At 42.3% G+C, this 21021-nt stretch overlaps 2 protein-coding genes across 2 annotated transcripts in view; both read left to right on the top strand.

The window, feature by feature from the left end:
* The first annotated feature begins 11 nt into the window (after positions 1-11).
* creg2 (cellular repressor of E1A-stimulated genes 2) lies at positions 12-2173 on the top strand. Its single transcript, XM_021578789.2, has 4 exons — positions 12-565; positions 701-870; positions 1002-1115; positions 1268-2173. The coding sequence occupies exons 1-4, from the start codon at positions 131-133 to the stop codon at positions 1407-1409; spliced, it is 861 nt and encodes a 286-aa protein (XP_021434464.1). The 5' UTR covers positions 12-130; the 3' UTR covers positions 1410-2173.
* Positions 2174-2564: 391 nt separating this feature from the next.
* Positions 2565-21021, top strand: part of mgat4a (alpha-1,3-mannosyl-glycoprotein 4-beta-N-acetylglucosaminyltransferase A) — a 48632-nt gene continuing 30175 nt past the window's right edge. The window contains exons 1-2 of the mRNA XM_036958610.1: positions 2565-2763; positions 3270-3809. Of these exons, the coding sequence (XP_036814505.1) occupies positions 3716-3809 (94 nt within the window). The 5' untranslated portion in view covers positions 2565-2763; positions 3270-3715. The remainder of the gene's footprint in view (positions 2764-3269; positions 3810-21021) is intronic.

Raw genomic sequence — 21021 nt, forward strand, 5'->3', positions numbered from 1 at the left:
TTGTGTAACTTGTGGCTCCGCCCAATCCTCGCCTTGTGTTATGAAAACACCACAGATACACGTGAGGCAGTAAACACACACCTAGACAGAAGGACGAACTCGAGAAGGAAAGTAGATATCCAGCAGTTTGATGAAGTCACATCATCTTTCCCTGGCATTATTTGCCGCGCTGCTGTGCCTTTGTGAGAGCTACACTCTCAGAAACTCAGTATCTTGGGCTGTCGCCTCCAACGATGTCGTGGTGGAGGGAGAGCTGGACGCCGTTTCCGAGGAGGAGGTCGCCCCCGCTTTGCTAGTGGACAACAGCGGGCTGTGGAAACAGGCATACCCGCCCTCTGTGTTACGAAATGGTGCGGAGAAGCCCAAAGAAACCGTCAAATCGAAAAAGGAGGATGCAGCGCCCGTGTCATCTGCGTCCAGGGTGTTCTCCTATCGGATGGAGGAGGTGAAAGCGCCCGCCAGTGCCCCCTCACCTCCCCCACATCAGGAGACGGCGAGAACCGCCAGATACATGGCCCACTACAGCGACTGGGGACATCTCGCCACCATTTCCACTCAAGACAAGGTACAGTAAAGCTTGTAGACTTACTTAAGGTGCCCTCTCCTCAGCATTGCAATTGCTCCATGAAGCACATTAGCACTCAATGTACTATTAAGCCTTGTTTTCATATTGTATAACAACTTTATTTTGTATCCTCAGATTAAGGGCCTTCCTTTTGGGAATATTTTCTCGGTCAGTGATGGCCCAATGGACAACAGTACAGGAGTTGTCTACTTCTACGTCACGCTGATGGACAACTCTGTAGCAGACCTGAGAAGCTTCCCATTTGCCTCTCTCACATTTTCAGAGGCAGAGGGAGATTTCTGCAGGTAGGACTGAGTGTCACCCACCTCCTTTTCTTGGGTGGGTAACCTTGGGTCCCCACCCAGTGCTAGGTTGAAGTGGCACATTTCAAGTCTTGCTGTGTGTGATGGTTACACATTGTGCTCTGTTCCCACAGGCAGCAGGTGTTTGATCCTGAAGACCCACGCTGTGCCAGACTGACCCTGACAGGCAAGATGGTGGAAGTGGGCCCAGAGGAGGTGGAGTTTGCCCAGGAGGCCATGTTCTCTAGGTGTGTGTGCATGTTTATCACTCGTCCTCCCTGAACATGTTCTGTGTGTGTTTGGCTGTCCAATTGTCTCTCACCAGTAATGAAGTCAGGGACTACACATAGCCTGCTTGTTTAGTGTGTGTATAATGCTGTCTTTTGTCCTCTCCCTCCAGACACCCTGTGATGCGGAAATGGCCAGTGGGACACAACTGGTTCTTTATGAAGCTAGAGCTCAAACAGGTCTGGCTCCAGGATTGGGTTGGAGGGGTGTCACTCATCCCCCTGGAAGACTACTTCAAAGCCACACCCTACTGAGAGGAACTTCATCCACAGTTTATATTAATTTACTGCACAGTGCCAAATATGACACACGTGTACCAATACAAGACAGTGTGTTAGCATCTCTAGGTGCCACAACAGCTGTCCTCAGACCATATTCATCACCACTCAAACACATAACAGAATGGGAGGATCTAAAAGCTCTAGTTCTGGAATATTTTTTAAGAGAAATGGGGAGTGGGGATTTTCAGTTCTAGATCTTCTCTAGGCTGAGTGTGAGTGGTCTAACCATGGTGCATGTAGAGGTAACAACTACATTTAAGATGTCCCCCATATCAACCAGTTTGCACTAACTGATTAAAGTGCTTCCACAGTTCAAGGGAAAGCTTCTACAGAATGTGAATATAAAGACAAGTAGATATAGATTGTTCCTATTTATGTAAAGATGTTGTTGAATGTACAGAATGGTTTATTTGCTTTGAATTTTTTTCCCCCAATGCTACCACCAAGCTTTTTCACAATCTTCGGTTCAACAGCTAGAAAATGACAAATCAACAATCCACTTAAAGTAGACTCTGGTGGGCAATAGATCTTGACTTTGATATTGAATGTTGTTGAGTGCCGCATACTGTCAATTCACATTTCTATTTTGTGCTGAGTTTGAAGAAAACATCTTTTAAAATGTACATGTCAATGACATTGTGCATGATCTGAAGCAGAAGTTGAATGATACATTGTTATAGATTGTAAAACTGTACATGCAATGTTGGGAACATAATACAAATGATTTGGTCAAATAATTGAAATGTCCTCCCAATCTTTCACTCGCTGTATCTTTGAAGCATTATGTGCTTGTGTTTTCTACCAGTAAAGCTGATAGTGTTCTATTTTTTTTAATCATTAGGTCACTTAATTTAGGTATGCTCTGCATAATTATGCAATGCTTAAGATGCATATTTCTCTAGCAGCTGTAGAATGATCGTATGAACGCACGGTGGCGCTCTTTAGACATAAACAAAAATGATAGGCCGCAAAATAAATGCTCGACCCATCAGTCCTAAAGTAGTGCTTCATATATTTAGTTATAAAAAAAGGTAGCAGTTTTTTTTGACAAACGGTATATTTTGTCATTTTGATGCTGAAAGAGATGCGTGTGTTTTACTCGCGCATCCCATAAATGCTGCGCAAGTTCGCGGTGTGTTGATGCTCGGCAACAACCGGCGTCTTGAGTGGGCGGCGCCTCGTGCCTTGGCAGACCGCTGGCGTTGTCTGACAGAATGGTTTGCAGATAAAGGAGTTTTCCCCCCAATCAATGATTATTCGTGACAAAACACGAATTTGGTCAACTTCGAGAATACACATATTTCAGACTGCAACAGTGTACCAGAGGGTAAGTGTAGCAAACGTCGTTTTTAATTGTTATACTGCCATTTAGCTATCTATCACGTAGCTAACGCTAGCTAATCAGTTCATGTTCAAGAAGCGTCAATAGTATAACCAGCGTCTAATCAGACAGGTACCGTAGCTAGCTAGCTATGTATTAGCCTGCCAGCCGCTACTGTAGGTGTAACTAAGTCAGTGTCTTAATGAATCTATTTAACCTTATCTTGGATAAGAGCTCCTTCTAAATGACTCAAATGTAAATACGATACTAGTTAAGGTCTGTGGAGAAGCATAGCCACCACATATTGGTCTGGTTCCTAGAAAAGACTGGCCTTAACTCTTACCCTCTAGCTTCTAAATGTGCCAGCTACAGTAACGAGATAAAGTTAGTATTATTTTTTTTTCAGTGTTTGCTGCTTAACTTTGATAAGTAGAAAATAACGATATCTAGATTAATGCAGATGTTCTCTTCGTGTCAAACCAGTTGATTGTGCTTACTCTTGCCATCCCCAGAATCATCAGAGTGCAGAAGTTCAAGGAGGCGTACCGTCAACACTAAGGTTCAGGATCTTTAATCTTCCGTTTCTCCATCATTTTGTGCAGCGACTGCCACTGAGTGGAGGTGAATAAGCATACCGCCCGACCATGCTCACATCACGGGGAGATTCAGATTGTAGAACGCGCAGAAGCCTCGGTGTAGGAAGGGTTGCCTCGTGACTGGCCACCCTCAAGCGAGAGGGAAAGAGATCGACAAGTCACTGCGACAGACCGGGAACGATTAGGAAAGACAAAATCCACATTTAAAGCCAGCCCAGTTTCTCAAACCTCAGTTCCTTTACTACCCGAGGCGAGTTACTGTATGTACGCACCTCTGCCTGGATTGAAAACCCTGAAGGCATTGAGTGAGGCACGCCGGCCCCGGGGTCCCCGCGCTTCGTTGAGAGAATCGCTGAAATGAGATGAGGCTCAGAAATGGAACGGTTGCCACTGCTATCATTTTCTTCACGTCGTTTCTCAGCCTGTCTTGGTACACAGCCTGGCAGAATGGCAAAGGTAAGCAAGCGAACGCTGTTGTGTTAACTAGCCACTAGCTGTTCCCACTGCATTACTATAAATCAATAACTGACAGCTGACTAACCTAGCTAGCTAACGTTTTTGACAGCTGTTTGACTGGTAGATGGAAAGCAGGCTGGCTAGCTACCAACACGTTTTATAACCGAACTTACTGTAGTGACTGATAGATAGACGAACAGACAGGCACTTCATATGAGGTTCTTGTTGGCTGTATAATACTTTAGCATCTTCAAAACTAGGGCTGTGCGATATGGCCAGCATATATCACGGTATTTAATTTTTTTTTTTTTTAGATGGTTTGAGGATATTTTATGTTTTTGAATAATTATTTATACATTTACAAATAGTGCGTGACCCTAGGGTGTCCACATACTTTTGGTCATGTACAGTATGTTCCACCAGCATGTGTCCACATCTCATTCCAAAATCACGAGCATTTAATATGGACTTTGTCCCCCCCTTTGCTGCTATAACAGCATCCACTCTTCTGGGAATGTTTTTCACTCAATTTTTATGTATTTAAAAAAATATATTTAACCTTTTATTTAACCTGGTAGGCCAATTGAGAACAGGTTCTCATTTACACCTGCGACCTGGCCAAGAGAAAGCAAAGCAGTGCGACAAAAACAAGTTACACATGGAATAAACAAACCTACAGTCAATAACACAATAGAAAAAAATCTATGTACAGTGTGTGCAAATGTAGTACGATTAGGAAGGTAAGGCAATAAATAGGCCATAGAGGTGAAATAATTGCAACTTAGCATTAACACTGGAGTGATAGATGTGCAAGTAGAGATACTGGGGTGCAAAAGAGCATAAGATAACATGGGGATGAGGTAGTTGGGTGTGCTATTTACAGATTGTCTGTGTACAGTGATCAGTAAGCTGCTCGGACAGCTGATGCTTAAAGTTAGTGGGGGAGTTATAAGGCTTCAGTGATTTTTTTTTTTTTTTTTTTTTTTTTTTTGCAATTCTTTCCAGTCATTGACAGCAGAGGAAAGGAAGGAAAGGCGGCCAAAGTAGGTGTTGGTTTTGGGGATGACTAGTGAAATATACCTGTTGGAGCGCTTTCTACGGGTGGGTGTTGCTATGGTGACCAGTGAGCTAAGGCGGGGCTTTACCTAGCAAAGACTTGTAGATGACCTAGATCCAGTGGGTTTGGCGACGAATATGTTGCGAGGGCCAGCCAACGAGAGCATACAGGTCGCAGTGGTGTATAGTATATGGGGCGATGGTGACAAAAAAGATGGCACTGTGATAGACTACATCCAATTTGCTGAGTAGAGTGTTGGAGGCTATTTTGTAAATTACATCACCGAAGTCAAGGATCGGTAGGATGGTCAGTTTTACAAGGGTATGTTTGACAGCATGAGTGAAGGAGGCTTTGTTGTGAAATAGGAAGCCGATTCTAGATTTAATTTAGGATTGGAGATGCTTATTGTGAGTCTGGAAGGAGAGTTTACAGTCTAACCAGACACCTAGGTATTTGTAGTTATCCACATATTCTAAGTCCGAACCGTCCAGGGTAGCGATGCTTGTCGGGCGGGCAGGTGCGGGCAGCAATCGGTTGAAGAACATGTGTTTAGTTTTACTAGCGTTTAAAAGCAGTTGGAGGCAACAGAAGGAGTATTGTATGGCATTGAAGCTTGTTTGGAGGTTTAAGTGTCCAAAGAAGGGCCAGATGTATACAGAATGGTTTTGTCTGCGTAGAGGTGGCTCAGAATCGCCAGCAGCAAGAGCGACGACATTGATATATATACAGTGCCTTGCGAAAGTATTCGGCCCCCTTGAACTTTGCGACCTTTTGCCACATTTCAGGCTTCAAACATAAAGATATAAAACTGTATTTTTTTGTGAAGAATCAACAACAAGTGGGACACAATCATGAAGTGGAACGACATTGGATATTTCAAACTTTTTTAACAAATCAAAAACTGAAAAATTGGGCGTGCAAAATTATTCAGCCCCCTTAAGTTAATACTTTGTAGCGCCACCTTTTGCTGCGATTACAGCTGTAAGTCGCTTGGGGTGTCTCTATCAGTTTTGCACATCGAGAGACTGACATTTTTTCCCATTCCTCCTTGCAAAACAGCTCGAGCTCAGTGAGGTTGGATGGAGAGCATTTGTGAACAGCAGTTTTCAGTTCTTTCCACAGATTCTCAATTGGATTCAGGTCTGGACTTTGACTTGGCCATTCTAACACCTGGATATGTTTATTTTTGAACCATTCCATTGTAGATTTTGCTTTATGTTTTGGATCATTGTCTTGTTGGAAGACAAATCTCCGTCCCAGTCTCAGGTCTTTTGCAGACTCCATCAGGTTTTCTTCCAGAATGGTCCTGTATTTGGCTCCATCCATCTTCCCATCAATTTTAACCATCTTCCCTGTCCTTGCTGAAGAAAAGCAGGCCCAAACCATGATGCTGCCACCACCATGTTTGACAGTGGGGATGGTGTGTTCAGCTGTGTTGCTTTTATGCCAAACATACCGTTTTGCATTGTTGCCAAAAAGTTCAATTTTGGTTTCATCTGACCAGAGCACCTTCTTCCACATGTTTGGTGTGTCTCCCAGGTGGCTTGTGGCAAACTTTAAACAACACTTTTTATGGATATCTTTAAGAAATGGCTTTCTTCTTGCCACTCTTCCATAAAGGCCAGATTTGTGCAATATACGACTGATTGTTGTCCTATGGACAGAGTCTCCCACCTCAGCTGTAGATCTCTGCAGTTCATCCAGAGTGATCATGGGCCTCTTGGCTGCATCTCTGATCAGTCTTCTCCTTGTATGAGCTGAAAGTTTAGAGGGACGGCCAGGTCTTGGTAGATTTGCAGTGGTCTGATACTCCTTCCATTTCAATATTATCGCTTGCACAGTGCACCGTGGGATGTTTAAAGCTTGGGAAATCTTTTTGTATCCAAATCCGGCTTTAAACTTCTTCACAACAGTATCTCGGACCTGCCTGGTGTGTTCCTTGTTCTTCATGATGCTCTCTGCGCTTTTAACAGACCTCTGAGACTATCACAGTGCAGGTGCATTTATACGGAGACTTGATTACACACAGGTGGATTGTATTTATCATCATTAGTCATTTAGGTCAACATTGGATCATTCAGAGATCTTCACTGAACTTCTGGAGAGAGTTTTCTGCACTGAAAGTAAAGGGGCTGAATAATTTTGCACGCCCAATTTTTCAGTTTTTGATTTGTTAAAAAAGTTTGAAATATCCAATAAATGTCGTTCCACTTCATGATTGTGTCCCACTTGTTGTTGATTCTTCACCAAAAAATACAGTTTTCTATCTTAATGTTTGAAGCCTGAAATGTGGCAAAAGGTCGCAAAGTTCAAGGGGGCCGAATACTTTCGCAAGGCACTGTATACAGAGAAAAGAGGTGTTGGAAAATTGATGCAGGGACTTGCATCCATTCAGCTACAAGGGCATTAGTGAGGTTAGACAACGATGTTGGGCAATCAGGAAAGCTTGTGTGGCCTACTGCTAAGCCATTGCTGCTTTAGATGTTGCCACTTTACAATAACAGTTCTTACAGTTGGCAGGATAGAAATTTGACAGACTTATTGGAAAGGTGGCATCCTATGACTACGCCAAGTCATTGCGCTCTTCAGTAAGGCCTTTCTACTGCCAGTGTTTGTCTATGGAGATTGCATGGCTGTGTGCTCGATATATATTTTACAACTTTATTTGTATATATATATATATATCTATATATATATATATATATATACACACACACACACAGTGGGGCAAAAAAGTATTTAGTCAGCCACCAATTGTGCAAGTTCTCCCACTTAAAAAGATGAGGCCTGTAATGTTCATCATAGGTACACTTCAACTATGACAGACAAAATGAGAAGAAAAAAAATCCAGAAAATCACATTGTAGGATTTTTAATGAATTTATTTGCAAATTATGGTGGAAAATAAGTATTTTCTTATTATTATTTTCTTTCTCCAATCTTGGTGTTCTCTGGCAAATGCCAAACGTCCTGCACGGTGTTGGGCTGTAAGCCCAACCCCCACCTGTGGACGTCGGGCCCTCATACCACCCTCATGGAGTCTGTTTCTGACCGTTTGAGCAGACACATGCACATTTGTGGCCTGCTGGAGGTCATTTTGCAGGGCTCTGGCAGTGCTCCTCCTGCTCCTACTTGCACAAGGCGGAGGTAGCGGTCCTGCTGCTGTGTTGTTGCCCTCCTACGGCCTCCTCCACGTCTCCTGATGTACTGGCCTGTCTCCTGGTAGTGCCTCCATGCTCTGGGCACTACGCTGACAGACACAGCAAACCTTCTTGCCACAGCTCGCATTGATGTGCCATCCTGGATGAGCTGCACTACCTGAGCCACTTGTGTGGGTTGTAGACTCCGTCTCATGCTACCACTAGAGTGAGAGCACCGCCAGCATTCAAAAGTGACCAAAACATCAGCCAGGAAGCATAGGAACTGAGAAGTGGTCTGTGGTCCCCACCTGCAGAACCACTCCTTTATTGGGGGTGTCTTGCTAAATGCCTATAATTTCCACCTGTTGTCTATTCCATTTGCCCAACAGCATGTGAAATGTATTGTCAATCAGTGTTGCTTCCTAAGTGGACAGTTTGATTTCACAGAAGTGTGATTGGCTTGGAGTCACATTGTTGTTTAAGTGTTCCCTTTAATTTGTTTGAGCAGTGTATTTGTAATAATGACAATTGCAACAATACTGAATGAACAATGAACACTTTATTTTAACTTAATACATCAGTAAAATCAATTTAGGTTCAAATAATGAAACATGTTCAATTTGGTTTAAATATTACGAAAACAGTATTGGAGGAGAAAGTAAAAGTATAATATTTGCCATGTAAAAAAGCTAACATTTGAGTTCCTTGCTCAGAACATGAGAGCATATTAGTTCGCAACGACTCAGGCGGCCCAAACTGCTGCATATACCCTGACTCTGCATGCACAGAACGCAAGAGAAGTGACACAATTTCCCTAGTTTAACATTGCCTGCTAACATGAATTTTTTAACTAAATATGCAGGTTTAAAAAATATATACTTCTGTGTATTGATTTTTTTATTTTTTGAAAGGCATTGATATTTATGGTTTATTTATTTTATTTATTTATTACATTCGTGCAAAGAGTTTTTTTTTTTTTTTTTTTTTTTCTTTCACAAATGCGCTTTTGTTCAATCATCCCCCGTTTGGCGAAGTTGGCTGTCTTTGTTAGGAAGAAATCTTCATCAGAGTTCGCAACGAGCCAGGCGGCCCAAACTGCTGCATATACCCTGACTCTGTTGCACAGAACGCAAGAGAAGTGACACAATTTCCCTAGTCAAAAGAAATGAATGTTAGCAGGAAATATTAACTAAATATTCAGGTTTAAAAATATATACTTGTGTATTGATTTTAAGAAAGGTGTTGTTTATGGTTAGATACACATTGGTGCACCGACAGTGTTTTTTTTTGTGTGTGAATGCGCTTGTTAAATCACCCGTTTTGCGAAGTAGGCTGTGATTCGATGATAAATTAACAGGCACCGCATCGATTATATGCAACGCAGGACACGCTAGATAAACTAGTAATATCAACCATGTGTAGTTAACTAGTGATTATGTGAAGATTGATTGTTTTTTACAAGATATGTTTAATGCTAGCTAGCAACTTATCGTGGCTCCTTGCTGCACTCTTGTTACAGGTAGTCAGCCTGCCACGCAGTCTCCTCGCGGAGTGCAATGTAATCGGTGTCCAAAAATGCTGATTACCGATTTATGAAAACTTGAAATCGGCCCTAATTAATCTGTCGACCTCTAATAGTGGGTGTTTTACATTACAATTAATGAATAATGTCAGGGAAGTGTTATTGTGTCAGGGTAGAAACCAAAGTGTTCTCTAGGGGACTCTATAATCTTTGGCTACATTTACTGTTTTTGTTCTTTGCTACTTCATGTAGCTAACATATTCATGCTTCCTGTATTCTGTTGCATAAACAACATGCTGATTTCGGTCTACAACATCACTGGTTTTATCAGGTTCTATAGCTAGTTACATTTGCGCTGACTCAGTAAATTTCATTAGCTACTTAGCTAGCCAGCTAACTGGCGATTTAGCTTTGGCGTCTAACAAGATTTAGGCCCAATATGCTAAGGGAAGTCAAACTAGCCATTTTTTGCAGATGAAAGAAACAAACTAGTGTAATTTATAGAAAGCTAGTGGATTTATATTAAGAAGTAAAACGGGCATCATTGTCATCAACATTGTTTGTGCTGCATTGACCATATAGACTGAACACAAGTGTCTCATGGTCAAGCAACAGCGGTCCTTGAGTGACGGGATGGGGCTACGTCTGTGTGGAAAGTGGCATGGAGAGGGCGAGAGAGGGATGACTAGCGTAGCGGAGTGAACAATAAAAATGGACGTTATACACAGCATATCACATTTAACAAATCGAACATTAAAATACAATTTTAAAGAAGGTAAAGTGAAACCGGTCAGTGCACCAATACCGGTATATTGTACAATACGGTATACCACCCAGCCCTATTCAAAACTGGATATTGACACAGATGGCTATGTAACAGGTTCCTCTTTGTGGAATGGCTATAGATAGTATCGGGATGGTTGCCATCACAGGGGGACATGGCTATCCATAAAAATGATCACATCTGGCTGGCTGTGTGAGAATAGCAGGTTATTCAAGCCAGATACAGCAAAGCTATGAAAAATCCACAGCCATTGAGTTTTGCTTGCAAGCTAGCATGCTGAGGACAAGATCAATGCTCATGTATTTTGACAGATCATCATTCAGCAGTCAATTATTTCCTGGTCTGACTCGTCTATTTATTGATTTAGAAGCAATTTTACATGCTCCGCCATGACTGCTTGCTGCTCATTAAAAGTCCTAGTATGTTAAGATGACAGCTACATCTTCTGTTTCCCCCTCCTTTCTCTTTTGCTTCACTCTCTTTTCGCAAATAACGAAAGCAATGTGATTCATAGGTGTGTTCCTTCCAACTAAATGCTTCTGTGGTTACTCTTCACAAAACTGTTACAGAAGCACAAGCACGCCAAGGCCTCAGTGATTTTAGATTTTTTATAAGCTCAATGGTATCATAGCTACACAGCTCTCGAGGGAATCAAGTGCCTTTACTGCCTTAGCTAGGTCAGGCCAGCAGTGTTTCATCGCTTGGATCAAAATGAAGGACAAATTGGGTGTGTAGTGTACCAACGCAAGGATGTAGGCTAGTACATAAGACTCCTTTTATAAGTTAGGATTGTACATCATAAAGCATCACTCCTCTTTTCATGCTTCTGTTGGTACCACCCAAACTGTTTGAGTTAAGCTTGTATGGAGAGGGCAGGCTTTTCCAAATCACGTGTATGAGAGGTGTGGCACATTCTGAAACCAAATACTGTTTGTTTTGGAAATGGGTTGTTCCATTTGATTTCTATCACCTTTTGACTGTACCCCTCTTTTAGATTTGAACAATTTTAAAGCTTTCAAACAGTTAAACTATTTGATTTATTGAAGAAACTACATTTTCACACTACATGACCGAAAGTATGTGGACACCTGCTCGTCAACCATCTCATTCCAAAATCATGGGGATTATTTTGGAGTGCCCCCCCCCCCCCCCCCCCCCCCTTAACAGCCTCCACTCTTCCGGGATGGCTTTTCACTAGATGTTGAAACATTGCTTTGGGGACTTGCTTCCTTAAAGCCACGAGCATTAGTGAGGTCGGGCCTGGCTCGCAGTCAGGGTTCCAATTCATCCCAAAGGTGTTCGATGGGGTTGAGGTCAGGGCTCTGTGCAGGCCAGTCAAGTTCTTCCACACCCTGATCTCAACAAAACATTTCTATTTCTGTATGGACCTCGCTTTGCGCATGGAGGCATTGTCATACTGAAACAGGGAAGGGCCTTCCCCAAACTGTTGCCACAAAGTTGGAAGCACAGAATCACCTATAATGTCATTTATATGCTGTAGCTGGAAATAAGGGGCCAAACCATGAAAAAAAATCCCCAGACCATTATTACTTGTCCACCAGACTTTACAGTTGGCCCTAAGCATTGGGGCAGATAGCTTCTTCCCTGCATCTGGTAAACCCAGATTTGTCCGTTGGCCTGCCAGATGGTGAAGCGTGATTCATCGCTCCAGAGTGTTTCCACTGCTCCAGAGTGCAATGGCGGCAAGCTTCACACCACTCCAGCCGACGCTTGGCATTGCGCATGGTGATCTTAGGCTTGTGTGCTGCTGCTCAGTCATGGAAACCCATTTCAGACTAACAGTTCTTGTGCTGACGTTGCTTCCAGATGCACTTTCCAGAGAAAAGAAAATGCAGCTTTTTTTTTTAAAGCAAACATTCCTGCAATTCTACACAATTTGCATGGGGCAGAGATTTTTTTTGTTGCTGTTTAAAGCCAATTTCCTGCAATTCTATGCCTTCCATGTCGTGTGTTTATGATACCAGGTGTCGAAGCCCAAAACATGTACAAAAAATATATATTACACACACGGTACCAGTCAACATTTTGGACACCTACTCAGAAACTATGAAATAACACACAATCATTTAGTAACCAAAAAAAGTGTTAAACAAATCAAAATAGTTACCCTTTGTCTTGACAGCTTTGCACACTCTTGGCATTCTCTCAACCAGCTTCACCTGGAATGCTTTTCCAACAGTCTTAAAGGAGTTTCCACATTTTGTGGGGTTACTACATGATTCCATATGTGTTTTAGATATCTTCACTATTATTCTAGTGTGTGTGTGTGTGCATAAATGTTTTGTTTTTTTCCGGGACCTGCGCTCTGTATTGATCCTGTTCTGGGTACAGATCTGGTCCATGGTCCTTCAGTTGACTATGGAGAATCTAAAGTGTTTGTTGTGTCCGCCATCAGTTGACACTGCATACTCTTGAATACAGGGTGGGTGTCTTTTCAATCATAGAAATAGACCACTGCAATTTAGCTGGTACCAGGGTTGGGCGGTATCCAGATTTTCATATGGTCATACCGTCCCTCTCTCAACCCCTGATTTACAGTATTACTGGCTTAGCACGTAAGGGGGTGCCAAAACATGCAAAAAAAACACCCTTTGTGCTTCTATTACCAGAATGCTAACAAAATAAGCACACGTAATAGCCTCCATGGAAATTTGCTAACGATTGCAAACCGTTTTATTTTTTAGCAAAGAAAGGCAGTACATCTCATAAAGTTTTGCGTGTAGACACTACTGTTCAAACGTTTGGGGTCACTGAGAAATGTCCTTGTTTTTGAATGGAAAGCACTTTTTTTTTTGTCTTAATTTTTTTTTTTTTTTTTAATAACATCAAATTGATCAAATGCAGTGTGGACAATGTTGTAAATGACTATTGTAGCTGGAAATGGCAGATATAAAAAAAAAAGAAAAAAAAAGGAATATCTACATAGGCGTGCAGAGGCCCATTATCAGCAACCATCTCTCCTGTGTTCCAATGGCACGTTGTGTTAGCTAATCCAAGTTCATAATTTTAACAGACTAATTGATCATTAGAAAACCCTTTTGAAATTATGCTAGCACAGCTGAAAACTTTTGTGCTTTTTCCCCGAACAAGAATAGACTGCCGATTCTCCAGATACTCAACCAGTCTAAAGGCCAATTTTATTGCTGCTTTAATCAGAACAGTTTTCAGCTGTGCTCAATTTTAAAGGGTAGGGAGCATGTTTTTTTTTTATTCCAAGTAACAACAATGTGGTCAAAAAGACTGAAGTAACCAGATCATTACTGAAACTACAAACATGTTTTTAAACATTTATTCATTCATTTCCAGGTATCTTCGGAACTGTCCACTATTTCTACTTTGTGCTACTGCGTTTGTATGCTAGCTCAAGCTGTCTAACATTAGCCACACCTCATGCTCCTCAGACTTTGTGCCTATGTTATCTAGTGTGAACCCTGGGATGCTCTGTGACCTTGCTATGGGCTCAAAATAAAATTATACCACCTTGCTCTAATTGTGTAACGGTGGTCCCTCATTTGCTCCTTTTTGTTTTGTCAACTTTTCGGCTTGTTCTCTGAAGTGGGCTTGGAGTTTTGTAACTTTTCCCACCTTGACTTCCACCCACCTGACAAAGCGAAAACTGATTTTTTTTTTTTTTAGCTAGTGTTTGTGTGTGCAAATATATATTTTTAAATAAAATGTAAGTGTTCAGACCCTTTGCTATGAGACTTGAAATTGAGCTCAGGTGCATCCTGTTTCCATTGATCATCCTTGATGTTTCTACAACTTAATTGGAATCCACCTGTGGTAAATGTATTGATTGGACATGATTTGGAAAGGCACATCTGTCTATATAAGGTCCCACAGTTGACAGTGCATGTTCGAGCAAAAACCAAGCCGAGCTATGGAATTGTCCGTAGACAATCCTCTTTGCAGATTGGCCAGACTAAAGCCACTCCTCAAAAGGCACACGACAGCCCACTTGGAGTTTACCGAAAGGCACCTAAAGGACTCTGACCATGAGAAACAAGATTCTCTGGTCCGATTTAAACCAAGATTGAATTCTTTGACCTGAATGCCAAGCGTCACGTCTACCGGAAACCTGGCACCATCCCTACGGTGAAGCATGGTGGCAGCATCATGCTGTGGGGATGTTTTTCAGGGATTGGGAGACTAGTCAAGATCGAGGGAAAGATGAACAGAGCAAAGTATAGAGAGATCCTTGACAGAAACCTTCTCAGAACCTCGGACTGGGAAGGTGAACCTTCACCCCAACAGGACAACAACCCTAAGCAGACAACCAAGAGGACAGAGGAGTGGCTTCGGGACAAGTCCCTGAATATTCTTGAGTGAATCAGCCAGAGCCCGGACTTGAACCCGATTGAACATCTTTGGAGAGACCTGAAAATAGCTGTGCAGCAACACTCCCCATCCAACCTGACAGAGCTTGAGGATCTGCAGAGAAGAATGGGACAAACTCTCCAAAAATCGGTTTCATACCCAAGAAGACTCAGGCTGAAATCACTGCTAAAGGTGTTTCAACAAAGTACTTAGTAAAGGGTCTCGAATACGTAAATGTGATTATTTAAAATAAATCAATTGTAATACGTTTTATAGAAACCTGTTTTTGCTTTGTATTTATGGGGTATTGTGTGTGAGGTTGGGGGGGGGAAACTATTTTAATACATTTTTAGAATAAGTCCCTATCCCAGCAAAGTGGAAAAAGTCAAGTGATCTGAATACTTCCCGAAGGTACTGTAGCTATTGGATTTTCCATTACTTACTACACATGGTTGATTTTACTAGTTTATCTAGCGTGTCCTGCGTTGCATATAATCGATGTGGTGCATGTTCATTTCTCATCGAATCACAGCCTACTTCGACAAACGGGTGATTTAACAAGCGCATTTGCGAAAAAAGCACTGTCGTTGCGTAAACATCAATGCCTTTCTTTAAAATCAATACACAATTATATATTTTTAAACCTGCATATTTAGTTAATATTGCCTGCTAACATGAATTTCTTATAACTAGGGAAATTGTCACTTCTCTTGCGTTCCGTGCAAGGAGTCAGGGTAAATGGGGCAGTTTGGGCCGCCTGGCTCATTGCGAACTGTGAAGTCCATTTATTCCTAACAAAGGCCGTAATTAATTTGCCAGAATTGTACATCATTATGACATAACATTGAAGGTTATGCAATGTAACATCAATATTTTAGACTTAGGGATGCCACCCGTTAGATAAAATACGGAACGGTTCTGTATTTCACTGAAAGAATGAATGTTTTGTTTTCAAAATGATAGTTTCCGGATTTGACCATATTAATGACCAAAGGCTTGTATTTCTGTGTTTTATTATATTGTAATTAAGTCTGATTTGATAGAGCAGTCTGACTGAGCGATGGTAGGCAGCAGCAGGCTCGTAAGCATTCATTCAAACAGCACTTTCGTGCGTTTTGCCAGCAGCTCTTTGCAATTCTTCAAGCATTGCACTGTTTGACTTCAAGCCTATCAACTCCCGCGATTAGGCTGGTGTAACCGATGTGAAATGGCTAGCTAGTTAGCGGGGTGCACGCTAATAGCGTTTCAAACGTCACTTGCTCTGAGACTTGGAGTGGTTATTCCCCTTGCTCTGCATGGGTAACGCTGCTTCGAGGGTGGCTGTTGTCGTTGTGTTCCTGGTTCGAGCCCAGGTAGCAGCGAGGAGAGGGACGGAAGCTATACTGTTACTGGCAATACTAAAGTGCCTATAAGAACATCCAATAGTCAAAGGTATATGAAATACAAATGGTATAGAGAGAAATAGTCCTATAATTCCTATAATAACTACAACCTAAAACCTCTTACCTTGGAATATTGAAGACTCATGTTAAAAGGAACCACCAGCTTTCATATGTTCTGAGCAAGGAACTTAAACGTTAACTTTCTTACATGGCACATATTGCACTTTCTCTTTCTTCTCTGACACTTAGTTTTTTGCATTATTTAAACCAAATTGAACATGTTTCATTATTATTTGAGGCTAAATTGATTTTATTGGTGTATTATATTAAGTTAAAATAAGTGTTCATTCAGTATTGTTGTAATTGTCATTATTACAAATGTTAAAAAAATGGCCGAATTAAAAAATCAAATCTGTATCGGCTTTTTTGGTCCTCCAATAATCCGTCTCGGCGTTAGTCATAATCGGTCGACTTCTACTGTTGACACAAGCTCTGGGGTTCAGGCCCTCCCTTCAGTAGAAACTTCACTGTTGTTCAGTCTTTACTCTGTAATGTTACACGGTGCTGTTCTGAAATATTGAAGGGATTCCACACAATTATACTGAAATAAGAAATCCTCACAAATGAAGAGACATCCAGGAACAGGCCTCAATCAGGCACTGCATTTTTATTTATTTAAGTATTTGGTTGTCGTAGTTAATGAGGAATGATTATAAAACTGCATTACTGCACGCATTCTTCCACTCAAGCACCTAACCTCATGCTTGGGTTTACTGTTTGTCTGCGTTTTCAGAAGGAGGAACACAGACGTGCATAAACGTCTCCCCAAATGTCAGCCAGCGGGACGGGACGTTGAAGAGCAGCGTTGTGGCACAAAGCTTTGCATTCATAAACACTCGCTGGCTGCTCCCGCTGGCCCAACAGTCAGAATCCATAGCTAAGCTCTGCTGTGCTGTGCTTTGGATCAGTGTGTCTTGTGTATCTCACATTCAGACCAGTGAGGGCAGTTGCTTTGGTACTACAGTAGTGTTCCTCATCCTGCCCAGCACCGCTCCCTGGAATTTTATTTATTTTACCTTTATTTAACTAAATAAGAACTAAATCTTATTTTCAATGATGGCCTAGGAACAGTGGGTTAACTGCCTTGTTTAGGGGCAGAACGAGAGATTTTTCACCTTATCAGCTCGGGGATTCGATCTTTCGGTTACTAGTCCAACGCTCTAACTACTAGGCTACCTGCCGCCCCAATGTTGCTGACCTGTACCTGAGATGGGTCACTGACATCCATTTAGTTTCAAGTTATTTTCAAATGCTAGTTTTAATGGAAGCGGATGGTCCTCCAAGGTGGAAGAACCATAGCGTGGCTGTCCTTGGTATGCATAAGGTTAGCAGACCTAAAATGAACACCTGACAAATGCGGGTAGGATGTCTATTTCACCAGCCATGTTGGCAGGTGGTCAGGGCTCCACAGTGACAATTTTACTCGCGTTGTGAATAAAATGGTCACATACGATCACATTTATAGTAAAATAAATGCTGCAGTAAATGTTTTCAAAGTATTTCTGACGTTTTTTTGTTTCATAGCTGGTAAATTAATTGCACAAAGAACTACAAATCCCATATTACCTTATTCCACTTGCGATGCAACACTGCCTAGCTGGAGGTTGTGCGCTCATGAAGCGCTGCGCACAGACAAACTTGGTCTAATTTACTTGAAATGAAAGTCTACTGAAGTGAGACTTTGTCCTTGTGTTGATTGGCTCTATACTAAACAGAACATGTAAAGTGTCAGTACCGTATTTGGTGAGCTGAATTAAAAGCCTCCAAGAAATGTTCCATACGCACAAAAAAAACGTAGTTCTCGCAAATGTTGTGCACAAATTTGTTTACATCCTTGTTAGTGAGCTTTTCTCCTTTGACAAGATTATCCATCCACCTGACAGGTATGGCATATCAAGAAGCTGATTTAAACAGCACGATAATTACACAGGTGCACCCTGTGCTGGGGACAATAAAAGGCCACTCCTAATTGGTGTATTTTAACACCAATATATCCATCCATAAAAAAAAAAATGATTTTAATATGTCAATCTAGCAAACCAGGCAACTAAAACCAAATTACGACTAGATTCAAAGATAGGTAACATTTAGACTCTAACTGGCAATGCAAATGGCACTGAGATACATATTACATTAGTACACTTAAAGTGTACTGTTAGCTAGCTCACGTTAACTTGGATGAGCGCTTCTCTCCCTCTGTCATGGTTGCCCTTGGTTTTAAGATGTAATCCGGAGACAGGTGTTTTATACAACAGCCTTCTGTGTTCTCTTTTCGACTCCCTCATATTTGCAATCAAACGCCAGCATTTTCTCCTTATCCTTAGCTATCATACTCTGCTTCCACCAGGCATTCCACTGATTTCAAAACTCGGTCCTCCAGAAAGTGGAGAGCAAGAATTGTGGAGTTCTTGATATCTTTAAGAAAGAGCAGCATTAGAGATGATTACCTACACATACTGAGCAGCTCATGTTAGACAAGCATGCTACATGGCAGACCAATCTGAACTCATCTCTCGGCATGTCTAGCCCATCCATTACCTCAACCAATCATGGCTAGCGGGAAGGTTCCTGTATTTTTCCATGGCTAAACCAACTAGACTCATACTTTTTTATTTTACCCCCCTTTTTCTCCCCAATTTCGTGGTATCCAATTGTTTAGTAGCTACTATCTTGTCTCATCGCTACAACTTCTGTACGGGCTCGGGAGAGACTAAGGTTGAAAGTCATGCGTCCTCCGATACACAACCCAACCAAGCCGCACTGCTTCTTAACACAGCGCCATCCAACCCGGAAGCCAGCCGCACCAATGTGTCGAGGAAACACTGTGCACCTGGCAACCGTGGTTAGCGCGAACTGCGCCCGGCCCGCCACGTCTCATCGCGCACCAGCGACTCACAAGGATTTCCTTACCGGCCAAACCCTCCCTAACCCGGACGATGCTAGGCCAATTGTGCGTCGCCCCACGGACCTCCCGGTCGCGGCCGGTTACGACAGAGCCTGGGCGCGAACCCAGAGTCTAGACTCATACTTTTAACAATTGTATTTGCAGGTGGCATACAAGTTTGTTATTAAGGCACATGAAAGTTCACATTCCAGAAGGCATTTCTGCCCCCAAAAATTATTGCATTTTTTTTACGTTCAAATGCCTCTCCTGTGACGAAGTGACGTACGACACATGCCTAGTTTCTTGAAACGAGTCACATTTTATGGCATAAAGGGTAGATACACAGAGTATCCAAGTAAGCCTAAAGAGCTTGTTTTACGATGCATCCCTTCTCCTTTTACTCTCACACCCCTTCCTGTCTTTGAACACAAGGTTTATAGAGACCATCTTTTTTCTCTGCTGAATCTTGGCCTCTTTTGCTAGTCTTTGACTCCATCCCCCTCAATTTCTGTTTCCATCGCTCTATCTTCATCTCAAGGCCTCCTATCTAGTGTCTTTCATCCTCCCCCTCTCTCTCACTCAGGGTCCTACTTTCTGTAATTTCCGTTTCAGTGTGGGTGTTCAGTCAGCCACAGGCAATGAGTCACTCTGAAAGTGAAGTGTTTGAATGGTCAGTGTTAGTGCATGCAGAGAACACTGTGGGAATGTTGTGGATAGACCTCGACGCTAACTGTCGGTATGCGTGGCTTTAGGCCTATGTTTCTGTGATTGTTTTTTTTGGGGGGGGGGGACTGTTTTGTGCGTAAGCATTTTGGCGACTGATTTTGTGTGTCGGTAATTGCAATGACAATTGGCTGTCTAAGTAGTCAAGCAGCCTACTGGATGACCCTCAAGAATGTGCACTTCTCACTGCAAGATCTCTGAATGTCGGACTGTAAGATCTCTGACAGAAGTACTTCTCAGCAGTTTGCTGCTCTATTGATTGGTCTCTTATTGTGTAGGAAGAGACCTTGACAATGGCGGTCAGTGCAGAACGTATGGGTCAACAAGTGCTCGGTGGGAACAGAGGTCTGAGTGCTGATATCTGGGGACTGTGCTTAGTTGGCTGTGAGACAGGAGGCTGTTGTGAAGACCTTTGTCCTTCAGTAAAAGTGCCAGGAAGGGAAATGTCACTATTAGGCTAATCAACACATTTGAGGATAAAAAGGAATCGGGTTGAAATAAATCCCATCCCTCCTCCCGCTCTGCTTTTCTACCTCCATTCTCTCTTCTTCCTTGTCTCTCTCTCGCCGTCTGTGGGCATGTTTCTCTTAGCAGCGCTGCTCTGCTGTTTTTTTTCGTCAGTTCATTGCAAACACAATGGTCCCAAAATAGCTGGAGAAAGGCGTGGTTATGGCAAATGAATGCTACTGACTCGTGGGGGGAGCCAGGAATTGTGCTGCCCGTACCCTTGGAAAGAGGCAGAGACAGAATGAGAGAGAGCCTGTGTATCTCTTTTTGTACTTTTGTGGTCTGTTTTTGGGTTTGTGTGTGGTGTATTGTCTGACTGAGGGAGAGGGACTCTTGCCAGAAACTTCTAAGATGGACCAAATGGAGAGGAAGCAGGAGAGCGAGACAGTGAGGAGAAGGGCCCAGATTTAAGGAGAGAGAGAGAGGGAGAGAAGCAATGTGAGGGGGAAGAGTGCTGACCAGAGCCTTGGCCCTGAGACACTGAAGTGTTTTGCCTTGCTCTTTAGGATGAGTGTACACACACACCAGGTTTTTTCTGAATCAATAAGAGGCTTAAGTGGTGGGCCGGCCCATCGGTGCAGCTTGATACATTTTGGGGGGCATCATTTTAGAGGTGGTGTGGATGGGGGGGGATGATATTTAAGTAAATTTCCTGCAATTCTACAAATTTCTCCATGGAGCTGAGAGAAAATGTTGTAGTTTTTAAAACGAATTTCCTGCAGTTCTTTGCATTTTGCCATGGCTGACGCAGTGTTATTTTGCTTAAGCATAATAACAATCAATACTGCTAAATTCATTTTCAATTCTCCCTGACCA

This window comes from Oncorhynchus mykiss, chromosome 22 (assembly GCF_013265735.2).
Source record: "Oncorhynchus mykiss isolate Arlee chromosome 22, USDA_OmykA_1.1, whole genome shotgun sequence".
Lineage (NCBI taxonomy): Eukaryota > Metazoa > Chordata > Actinopteri > Salmoniformes > Salmonidae > Oncorhynchus > Oncorhynchus mykiss.